The sequence below is a fragment of the Hemicordylus capensis genome, chromosome 2 (assembly GCF_027244095.1).
Source record: "Hemicordylus capensis ecotype Gifberg chromosome 2, rHemCap1.1.pri, whole genome shotgun sequence".
In the NCBI taxonomy this organism is placed as follows: Eukaryota; Metazoa; Chordata; class Lepidosauria; order Squamata; family Cordylidae; genus Hemicordylus; species Hemicordylus capensis.
The window spans coordinates 43,785,671-43,797,803 of record NC_069658.1 but is presented as its reverse complement, the minus strand read 5'-3'; the positions used below and the strand labels follow the sequence as shown (position 1 = coordinate 43,797,803).

The 12,133-nt window shown below is 40.8% G+C and overlaps 1 protein-coding gene across 15 annotated transcripts in view; it reads right to left on the bottom strand.

The window, feature by feature from the left end:
- MAST4 (microtubule associated serine/threonine kinase family member 4) overlaps positions 1-12,133 on the bottom strand; it is a 443,961-nt gene that overhangs the window by 160,618 nt on the left and 271,210 nt on the right. For 2 of the 15 annotated variants that reach the window (XM_053288789.1, XM_053288792.1), the window contains exon 1: positions 762-1,124. The exons of the other annotated variants lie outside the window; for them this stretch is intronic. In XM_053288789.1, the coding sequence (XP_053144764.1) occupies positions 762-853 (92 nt within the window). In that variant the 5' untranslated portion in view covers positions 854-1,124. Of the gene's footprint in view, positions 1-761; positions 1,125-12,133 lie in introns of those variants that run through there. 15 annotated transcript variants of the gene reach the window in all.

Genomic DNA, 12,133 nt, shown 5'->3' with positions numbered 1-12,133 from the left:
CAACAATTCCTTTAGGAAGTTATGAATTTACAAAATCTGCTCCAATGACTATTCTGGCTTTTCTTCTGGCTGAAATGGGAGTTCCAGAACAATATCTTAAATATTGTTCAACAATAATACAATTAGTCTTGAAATCATTCAGAAAAACTGAAACACAGTTCAATATTTCTATCAAATTATTTGTAGAATGGACAGATCCTATCATACACTTCAAATAAATGTAACAGAATGACATCATAATTTCAAATCAAAAAGTTTCCAGTGCAACTTTATTTAGTAGTCACACTTTCTCTATTTTTAACTTTCTACCAGAATTACCTTGCAAAAAACCAAAAAAATCCTCAGTATTAAGAAGAAGCAACAGTATTAAGAAAACAACAACAATGTTGTTGTTTAATTTCTGAAAGTTGGGGAACTTTTTCCTGAAAATATAAATTTGACAGAATTTGAATACGAGTTTAAATTTATAAAATACTTCTCAGATAAGAGCTCAGAATACCTGAAACAATAAAAGGTACAGTGATTATGTTCTGATTATATACAGAAACTTACTCAGTTCCTACCTACATTTAAGGTAGCCATAAGCACACAGAACGTTAAAAGTAGCATGGAACCCCAAACAAAGAAGAAGGAAGTACTGAAGAAGTATTTACATGCATTGTAAGTCGCTCAGCAACTATATTTGGTCAAGAACTGTTTACATTTCATAAACTTTATTACACAGACAACAGGTACAACCCATTCCTGAACTCAGTTTTTACCTTTGTGTTCGACGGAGCCTGTTTCCACTTCTCAAATGAGGCAAAGTAAAGTTTGAGAGAACAGTCCAAAAATTTGGATCAGACATATCCATACCCTTCTCTTGACCGCACTGATAGTTTAAAAAAAACTTCAGAAGGCAAAAAGGAAAACAAACTCTAGTTTGATTCTCCTTCTCTCCACTGAAAATGTAAATATTAACTCCACTCTTTAGAGCAACCCACACATAGTGAAACAGCTGGCTCCTTTAGGTTCTTCAGGAGTAAACAAAGTTTCTCATTTCAAAGATTTTTTAAAAACCTCCTGTCCTTTTGTCTCCTCTTTGTTTTTCTCTAGTGTGCGTGTGCTGCTAAACAATAATTACAATAGTTTTAGCCTCCTGTTCTGCTGAAAATCCTGTCCCTGTACGTGTGATTCAGTCAAAGGTACTTTGTCATCTGTTTGGAAGATACCATTCAGATCCAGCAGAAGGGGGGTTGTGTTTTTTGTTTCTTTTTATAGCTCTTTGGGCTATCATAATTTTAACATACACTTCAGTTCAAGAAATATTGCTAAATACAAATATTTACTTTTCATTACTGTGGCATAATAAAAAGGCTTAAAGACCACATGACTGTACCCCCACATAGTTTTAGAAATGAGCTCATCTTTCAGACTTTTCCAGGACTTAAAACCTGTCACCTTTGATCTCATTTGATTACTGAGGGGCCGAGAATGAAACAGAGAGTTCCTTTACCAAAAGTACTGTCCTCTTTTAATCTTTCCATTAACAGGTAAACTTTTTTTTTACAGCAGTCTAAGAGTCATTCACCTAAAATGGAGAGAGATTTCAATAAGAGGTTCCTAGGAAGGCTTGAGCATATGATCTTAACTAAAAATCAAAGCGTTGTGACAGCAACTTATAAATATCAATATTTCTCCCCACAGTCACAAGCATTTCACTGATCTTAATTTTTCTTGTGATCACTCAAATTCAAAGCAGAAATGCCTTTCATTATCCCCATCCCCATCTCCCCCAAAGAGTGTGACACTGGTTGTCCTATAGGCAATTTAGGAAGGGAACATGCTATACTAGATTCTGCTCACGCCAGAAGTCAGTGAGAATAAAGTTTTTCCTACAGAGAGTTACACCAGGGAGAGCTATATAACACACCTTGCATCTGTAATTGTAATGAACAGATTTGATCCTATTTGCACTGCCGGATCTATAATTGTACTGAGCAAAGTTGCTGACAGCAATGATGAGTATATCTGCCGCCCTTCTCAAGTGGTAATTCCCACCTACTCCAACATTTAGAGCGGGGGGGGGGGAGGAGGAGGAAAAACAGCCACCACCCAGAATTCAGGGTGGGGCAGAAGAAACCATTTAATGACTATACTTCCCATACTTCCCTTCACTTCCCAACACTGTGATACTTCACCCACTCACATCCCAATACAATACAATATTTATATACTGCTTTTCAACGAAAGTTTCCAAAGCGGTTTGCACATACATACATACCAAATGCAGTTTTATCTTTTTCACTTATACATTAAGAAACACATTTGAATTCTCCAAGACTCACCACACTGCAGAAAACTTCCATATAACTACAGAGTGCGGTGGGGGGGGGTTTCCCATAAATCTCTGTTTTCCCTGAAAGTGCCCTTTGCCACCCCAAACTATGTCCTTGAGATACAACAGTTTAAATATCAACTCCTAAAAAGAAAGTCCATGTGTTTTCTATGCTTTTTTGCCATCAGATAACATAACTTATACTTTTAAAAATGTCCCTTTAAACATTTCTAAAAACTGAGGTATATACTGCATCCTAATCCTGCGTTCTCTGCTAATTGAGCAAAGAGGCACCTTTTAAAAGCAGGGATTCTCTTTCTTTAGCAGTGGGAGAACAACTGGCCCTATCCAACCACAGCACAGCATCCGTCCAGTAGCTGTTGCCGGTGTCTATCTTATGTTTATTTTTTAGACTGTGAGCCCTTTGGGGACAGGGAGCTACATAATTGGATTGAATTATATCTATGTAAACTGCTTTGGGGACATTTGTTGAAAAGTGGCATATAAATATTTATCGTATTCATATTTGTATAAAAAAAATCTATCCACTTTTTCCTGAGTTATTAGCTTCTGAAATCCCCATAACAGGGTAAAATCAACTCAGCTTTGCCTACTGAGGGTTCTGAAGCCAGTGCTGGGAGGGACAAATCGTGGAAGTGACTTCATGGTTCTGAATATAGCCGCTTGATAAGGAGAGTGTAAGAGCACTCTGGCACTTGAAACAGACATTCTCTTCCATGACTTATTTTCTCCATCCACTGAAGCAGCAGTGAGGTGGCAAGAGTCCTTGCCAGGGCACACAAGGTGGGTGAAGTGGCAAATAGACAGGAGGGGGTGCAAGGTGGTGGCAAGATGGCAGGGGGCCATTCAAGGGCACACAAGGCAATGGCAAGGCACACAAGGGCACACAAGGCAATGACTTTCTTTGAACATTAACTTTCTGCATCCAAGATACACTGCCTATAAATATGGAGGCTTCACTAAGTCAGCATGGGTAAGAGCAACTGTTAAATTTCCCTTTCCCACAGTGCCCAATCAGGTTTTCCTTTTGAAAAAGCCTGCAAAATCAGCCATCTAAAAACCTTAAGCCTTTAGTTTAAAGTGCGAGTTAATATGCTTTCAATTTCACTCATGCTCTAAAAAGCATTGAACTAGAAGTTAAAGTGCCCATTTCAACCTCAGAAAAATAGAGGGTAGGAATAAATGAAGAGTTCTCTAAATAAAGCGAAATAAGAAGTGGGGTGCCCCAATAATCTGTACTGGGACCTCTTTAACTTGTTCATAAATTATCTAGAAGTTTGGATAAGCAGAGACGAGACCAAATTTGCAGATGGCAAACTATTTCGGGTAGTGAAATCCAAAAGAGATTGTGAGGAGCTCCAAAAGGATCTCTCCAACTTGGTGAGTGGGAAATGTGGTTCAGTGATAGCAAGTGTAAAGTGATGCATACTGGGGCAAAAAAAAAAAAATTAAAAAAAATTCCAACTTCACATATACACTGATGGGGTCTGAGCTGTTGGTGACTGACCGGGAGAGGGATCTTGGGGTCATGGTGGACAGCTCACTGAAAGTGTCAACTCAATGTGCAGCAGCTATGAAAAAAGGCTAATTCCATGCTTGGAATTAGGAAGGGGGCTGAAAAATAAAACTGCTAATATTATAATGTCCTTATACCAGGCCTGCTCAACTTTGCCCCCCACCAGCTGTGTTTGAACTACCTCATAATCCCCAGCCACAGTGGTCAATAGCCAGAGATTATGGGAGTTACAGGCCATCATCTGCAAGAAGACCAAAGTTGAGCAGCCCTGCCTTATACAGCCACATGTGGAGTACTACGTAAAGTTCTGGTCACCGTATCATAAGGAGGACATTGTAGAACTGAACAAGGTGCAGAAGAGGGCAATCAAGACGATCAGGGGCCTAGAGCACCTTCCTTATGAGGCAAGGCTACAACACCTGGGGCTTTTTGGTTTAGAAAAATGACGACTGAGGGGAGACATGATAGAGGTCTATAAAAGATCACTATCTTTTATAGAGAAAGCTGATAGAGATACATTTTTCTCCCTCTCACATAACACAAGAACCAGGGATCATCCCCTTAAACTGATTGCCAATATATTTAGGACAGACAAAAGGAAGTATTTTTTCACAAAATGCATAATCAATCTATGAAATTCTCTGCCACAAGCTGTGGTGACAGCCAACAGCCTGGATGATGATGATGATGATTACATTTTATATCCCGCTCTTCCTCCAAGGAGCCCAGAGCAGTGTACTACATACTTGAGTTTCTCTTTCACAACAGCCCTGTGAAGTAGGTTAGGCTAGAGAGAAGTGACTGGCCCAGAGTCACCCAGCTAGTAACATGGCTGAATGGGGATTTGAACTCGGGTCTCCCCAGTCCTAGTCCAGCACTCTAACCACTACACCATGCTGGCTTTAAGAGGGGTTTAGATAAATTCATGGAGGAGAGGTCTATCAACGGCTACTAGTCTGAGGGCTATAGGCCATCTCCAGATTCAAAGGCAAGATCCCTCTCAATACCAGTTGCAGGGGAGCAAAAGTAAGAGAGAGGGCATGCCCTCAGCTCTTACTAGAGGGCTTCATAAAGGCATCTGGTGGTCCACTGTATGAAACAAGATACAGGTCTAGATCGGCCTTGGGCCTGATCCAGCAGAGCTTTTCTTATGTTCCCCACCATATCAGCTGTAATGAATTTTTACAATCTCATATATACTGCTTTAGAAATGAGGCTCCATGCACCCATGCTTTGCCTTGGTCTTTCAGCACCAAATGTCCCTCAACCATCTACACTGAACAAAGAGGACAGTCTTTAAGACAATGACGAGAAGGTCACTAATTTGATTATCAAGAGCAATAGCACTGAGAAACCAGTCAGTGATCATTTCCATCCACAGCAGGGCTTCCCAACCAGAGATATTCCAGATGTTGCTAAACTACATCATCTCCAGCCACAACTTATTGTGGGTGGGGATGATGAGAGTTGTAATTCAGCAACATCTGGAGTACCATAGTTTGGGAATCACTAGTCGAGAAGCGCTAGTCTACAGAGATACAGCATCCCAGACAGTGTTCCCTCTAAAGTGTACACACATGCTTGCGCTCACAAGGTTTTTGTAGTCCGCTCAGTCAGTTTTAGATCCCGCTCAGGTTGAATCAGGAAGGCCCCACTCTGAATGCATGTGCACATGCATGTGCCATGATATTCCCACCCAGAACAAAACTCATTCAGCACACAGATGAAAAGAGAGAGAGAACACTGATCGCAGACCTAAGAGATTAATTCTGGTGAACGCATGGAGCAGGAAATAGCTGAGCAGAAGTTCATAAGAAGATATGATACTATCAACCAAACACTTAATAGGGATTATGGCTTCCTTTCACACTACAAGTGTTCCACTTACTGTATATTATTATTGCCCCTTTAAGAAGTTTACACTACCAACCTAAAAAGTTTAGCCAACCTTTCTACTGTGCTTCAAACAGATCATGCTCAAATATATCATTAACAGTTAATCTACACAGTGCTATTAGTTTTCCTTATTCATATTGATAAGAAGCTTATCAGGCTAGGCTAGGCAACCTCCCCTCACCCTGCTTCTCTGTGGTAGTGAGAACTGATTCTGAGGGCTGACGTGGTCACTGAGCAAGAGAAGAAAGAGGAAGCTTTTGCTAGATTTATGGGTAAATATAATATGACAAATTATCAGCATTCCCTGCTATTGTTTGAGAGCTATGATGTCACTGCCACCATAAACAAGGTGAGATATAAGGGTCTTGACACTATAGGCCACTGTGAAGGAAACCTCCCGCCAGAAGAGCTTTGCCTTTTTCAGTTGCCCCACCATCACCACTCTGCACCCTTGACACTGACACTTAATTTCTCTCTCACACCATAAGCTAGAAATGTACCACACAATTATTGAACACATTTTACTTTTCTACATGCACACTTTGGATCACAGGTTATGAACTGCATATCTTAGGATTCACCTCATGGTTTTCAGAGACAAAATGGAAGACACACAGACTTCCAGTAGTGGGACTGGGAGGCATGACACAAACTTGGTTGTAGCCACTGCCTGGTCATTACAGTTATACAGAATTATACAATAATTCTATTCTATATGAATGGCTTCAGTTTCAAAAACTCATATAAGCTAATAGAAAGGGATACAATGTAGTAATTATGGAATGGGATACACTAATATAGTGGCTTGATCCACTCATAGGGTACCACATCTTATTTTGGGTTCTATCACACTAGTTTTAAGGAGTGAAATTCAGATAGGACTTCCTTTGAGATATAATAATCCAAAGGAGAATTATTTGCATAGTCCAGAAGGTATAGAGAAACATGTCTGCTGGGCTGTTGTATTCAATGTTGAATGTTGTATTCAGGCCATGCTGGGCTGAATACACAAGAAACAACCTAATGTGGGTGAATTGGGAAGGGTTTTTTGTAGAGATGTGAAGAACATTTTGACACTGAGCTCATTTCAAGCTCAAAACAGAACACCCTTTAATTAAAAGGCCTGTTTCGAGCTCTAAACAGAACAACTCCATTCTGATTGAAATGTTTCAAGCGACGTTTTGGAGGGCTGTTTTTCCCTTGCTAATTAATTTTCTGGTACTGGTTTCTGATTGGCTTGAAATCTCCTTGCTTCTTGATTGGCTTGTTATCATACAAATCAAGTGTAGTCATGAGAAACTAGTCTGAGGGCTACAGGCCATCCAGACTCAGAGGCAGGATGCCTCTCAATACCAGTTGCAGGAGAAAAACAGCAGGAGAGAGGGCATGCCCTTTGCTCCTTCCTGTGGGCTTCCCAGCAGCATCTGGTGGGCCACTGTGTGAAACAAGATGTTGGAGTAGATAGGCCTTGGGCCTGGTCCAGCAGGGCTGTTCTTATGTAACATTGGCTGGGGGGAGGGGGGGGAACGAAAGAAGGGAACGTCAAAATGTATTTAAAGGGACTGGGAGGCAGAGAGAGCCCTTATACTGTCCCTGCCTCTCTTGAAGAAAAGGGTACATCAGGGCAGGAAAGGAGGAAGGAAGGTTTGATTTTGTGGTTTTCTTTTCTCAGTACTGAGTATAATACAAAGGCAGAACTTGGGTGCCTTCCTTCCTTGAGTTGTCATTTGTTTGTGAGATAGTGTTGTGGTGAGAAATGGACAGTGGTAGTTTGCTTTCTATAATATTTCTTGGTGATTTCTGTGATGAGCTCCATGTCTGCTTCGAATGATGTTTTGACAAAACATTTTGGCCACTGCATTTCATTTCAAGCTCGAAAGAGAACACAAAAGCAATTTCATGCAAATCCCTAGTTTCTTGTATACATATGTAATAGAAGCTTATTAACATAAGGATTCAGAAACAAATGGGCACCTGTCAATCCTGTATAATAAAACTTTTGACTTATGACTGTAGATTTAAAGAATATTTGAAATATAGGCTACAGTTAGCATTCCTTGTATATCGTCTCCCTCTTACACTAATATCACACCACCTTAGTTCTCCCTCTCATTAACTACTCCTTGTTTTTCCACAAAGATGCTCACCCTGGATACACTGATGCCCTAGAATCAGCAAATCTGAAATGTTTCCATAACAATGCCTGGTAGAGCTGATGGTAACCCGGAGAAGTCTGCTTAAGAAGGTGGGGTTCTGATATCAGAAAAATGTGTGACATATATCTCAGATGAAATCTGTACCGTGTTTTAAACTTGGGTGGAGACACTTCCATTTTATCAGCTAGCATAATTAAAATAGATAAGAATGGTGGACCTAGATTAGAAAGAACAGGGTTGTTGTGAATATAAGGTTTGGAAGAAGGGAATACAGCTCCCATGAGGAAAGATGGCATGAAATGTAAGAAATCCTATACTATAAACAATTATTAGTACAATTTTGTATTTTTAAATTAAGTTGGAGTCATTGTCAAAACTGTTTTTATTGGCCCCAACATCTATTTCACCCCAATCTGATCAATAAAGTGCTTTTTACAAGTTTAAGAGATTGTTTTTTTAATGTTGCACTAACGGTACCTCTGCTTTAATGCTGTTAATTGGCATCTCTCCATCTATTATCTTTGGAGTGCAAAAATGACTTAAACTTTAACACTTTGTACATGTACCTATTTTTGGAAAGATATTCCACATCACACCACAGCTCAAAATAAGTTTTTTCCTACTGTGTAATCAAGTTTACTCACAGCCAAAGAATTGTGAGCAACTGAATTCGGAGTATGCCATGAAGAATTGTTTTACCCTACTTACAATGCTTGACCTCTCACTCCCTCTAGTGGTTACAATTAATTTACTACCAGTGCTTTTAGGGCTTGTTTGTAAAACAAAGTATTTGACATGAAGTATGCATTTATTATCTGGAAAACAACATCATAGTCAGATGTGAGAAACATCAGAAGGAAAATGTACATTTTAGGTTATACATCATGTGAGCCCAATCCCTAGGGATAACCAGCCCTAATTATATACCCATAGGACCATTAATACCCATCCACAGTAAGGAATTTGGCACTTAAATTAACTTCACTGTTTTGCTGGCTTAATAAAGACTAAATGTACTAGCAAAATAGGATAATTAGCAAAAGTTGATCACTTTCAGGGTTACTTGAGCACTTGACTGAATCGCAGACATGAATTAAAACCTAGAAGCACATCAGGGCGACACTGGTTTTACCTATCCTGTTGTACCTATAGACAGGCCAAGAAGCACTTAAGCAAACAATGATCTGCTCTCGTTGCTTAAATCCACATAAAATGTTACTTCTCAAGAAAATATTAATATACTCTAAACAAATTAGAACATAAGGGAACAAACTGAAAGTATTGTAAAAATTTACCATTTTAAAGCAAGTGTTCTATGACCACACTATCAGAAATACCATTTTAAGAGTATTTGCTCTACAACTTAAGTTCTGAATATTATTTTCATCAATCTGTGTCATCTCCAAGTTCTCCATCTTCAAAAGACTCATGGCATAGGGACAGAGAAGTCTTATACCTCTTCAGTGTATTACAATATTATTGGGGGTGGGGCGGGGGGAAGTTAACATAGCATACCTTGGCTTGGAAAGATAGGTTTAACTAAAATGGCTGTGATCCCTTGATTTTTTATAGTGGAGAATGCCCCAGTACAATAGCATTAGCTGAATGGCAGAGAATGCAAAGTAAGTTGATATGGAAAAATAAGAAACCATGGGTAACTATTACTATGCTGTCAGGCTGAAAATGTTAATTAAATGACATATGGCTAAGATAAATGGTCCCTGATATCATATGCAACAAGATAGCAGTAAATTTCCTCTAAAGCGTATTGCATGAGAACATCTTAGAGTTGACAAAGACCTAACTATGAAAACCATTTTTTTGAAGGCCAGTGGTAGTCTGGGATAGAGTTAACCTAATTTTAATACCAATCATTTCATGCCTCTTTTATATATAGCAGTACTTGTTGCATAGCAGGTCAGGAATCAATATGGTTTAGACGAAGGATCACAAGGGCTGATATCCAGACTAGTTCTGTCCTGGTGTTATGAGGGAAAGGCAATTTTCATCAATCGAACTCTTCCCTCTGAAACCCATTGAGCCTCCCAACAATATGTTCCTCAGGATCGCATGACTGCCAGGGACATCTTTTCAGGAGGTGCAGTGGGCTTCAAGAGAAGGAAAGATCAGCAAAAATTGCCCTTCCCCCATAGCACTAACACAGAATTAGTCTGGATATCAGCCAGTTTCATAATATAGTAAGTCAAAGTAAATGTGTGATAGTGGAAGAAATTAAAGAACCTGTGGATGAATTGCTTAAACTATCTCCAATTAAGAAGATAATTTAGTGACATCTAGATTGGACTACTGCAATGCGCTCTATGTGGAAATATTCTTCAATGTGGTTTGGAAGCTTCAGCTGGTCCAGAATGCTGCTGCCAGGATGTTTTTGGGCGCAAGTCGCTTCATGAGTGTTATGCCCATCCTGCAGCGGCATGACTGGTTACCAATTCCACTTCTGGGCTAGGTTCAAGGTGCTGTTTTTGACCTTTAAAATCCTACATGGCTTAGCACCCGGGTACCTGTCGGACTATATTTACCCTCATAAACCTGCCAGGGGTCTCTGTTAGGCATCTCAGGCCCTGCTCACTGTCCTGCCACTAATGGAGATCCAGCTGGCAAAGACTAGAGACTGGGCCTTTTCAGTTGTGGCTCCTCAACTTTGTAATGTCCTCCCAGAATTGCTTGGCCATGCTCCATCCCTCAGTGTTTTAAGGAACTGGAGACACATCTTTTTAGAAAGGGCATTTTAAAATTTTATCCGCTTCTTATACATGGTAGGTTTCTTAGTGTTTAGCTTTTTATTGGTAATTTTTAAAAAGTTTATTGGCAAATTAACTTTATTTGGCTTTTATTGGCTTTTTTATTGGCTATTGTTTTTTTTTTTTAAATGTCATTTTAATTGCGGTTATAGCCTGCTCCTGTTAACCAGGCAAAGAGGCACCTTTTTAACGTGGTGATTCTCTTTATTTAGCAGGGGGAGAGTAACTGGCCCTATCCACCCCCAGCACAGTATCTTCAGTGACTTTTGCTGATGTCTATGTTTCTTTTTAGATTATGAGCCCTTTGGGAACATGGAAACATCTTATCTATATAATTATTTCTCCAAGACTGGGTGCGTGGGGACGTGGCACAAAGGAGGTGATTGGCTGAAAGAGGGGGAGACACGCACAACAGTTCCAGCCACGCATCCTGAGAACACCGGCAACCATTGCCACCATGGGAAGGAGGCGGAGGACCGGCGGCAGGAGGAGGACGGGCGCGGCAGGCAAAGCCCATCGACCTGAGAAAGAGGACAGGTGGCGGGTAAAGCCCCGCCAGCCTGAGGAGGAAGAGGACAGTCCACCAGATGCATGGCAGTAAGGCAGCAGCAGTGGAGGACCTGGCTGCGGTGGGGAGATGGTAGCCGCAGCAGGGTGAGGAGGAGATGGAGGCGGGCCCTGGTGAGAGAGCAGTAAAGAGAGCTGTTGAGGAGGGAAGTAGAGAGACCGAGGAGGAGGAAGCGCCGCCATTGAAAGCTGCCGAAGATAGCCAAGCATGCAGCAAAAATGGGATCGCTGACCTCCTCGCAAGGAGGATGAGAGCTGGTGGGGAGAGGGAGGTGGGGGAGGTTGAGGAGAATGTGGCAGCGCCACTGCAAATGGCCAAGCAACCAACAAAAATGGGCCACTGAGCTCCTGGTGAGGAGAATGAGAGCTGGCAGGAGGAGGAGGTGGCATTGCAAGCGGCCAAGCAGACAGTGAAAACGGGGCTGCTGTCCTCTTCACGGGGAGGGTGAGAGCTGCCAGCAGAGAGGGCAGTGAGAGAGACTGGCTGAAGGAATGGGAAGAGAACTGGCTGAGGCCTGAAATGGAGGGAGATTAAGGTAGAACTAGAAGGGGCTGAAGTGGGAGAAGGGGCTGAAGGGGGGAAAGAGTCAGGGAGAGCTAGGGGCACAGACACTCTGCACCAGGTCAGCTAGTTTATGTATTATTTCTCTATGTAAAGAGCTTTGAAAAGTTTTGTTGAAAAGCGTTATATACATTGTTGTTGTTGCTTTCTTAACTTATATTATTTTTATTGTTCTGTATTCTATCTATTTTATCAATGTTGTAAGCTGCCCTGAGCAGTAGTGCACTGGAGGGGTGGGCTATAAATATTTTTAAAAAATAAGTTATACACTGAAACTGAATGGTGATTGAAAAGAATTCCCTTAGCAGAATTTGACATTTTAATGTAATCAACATT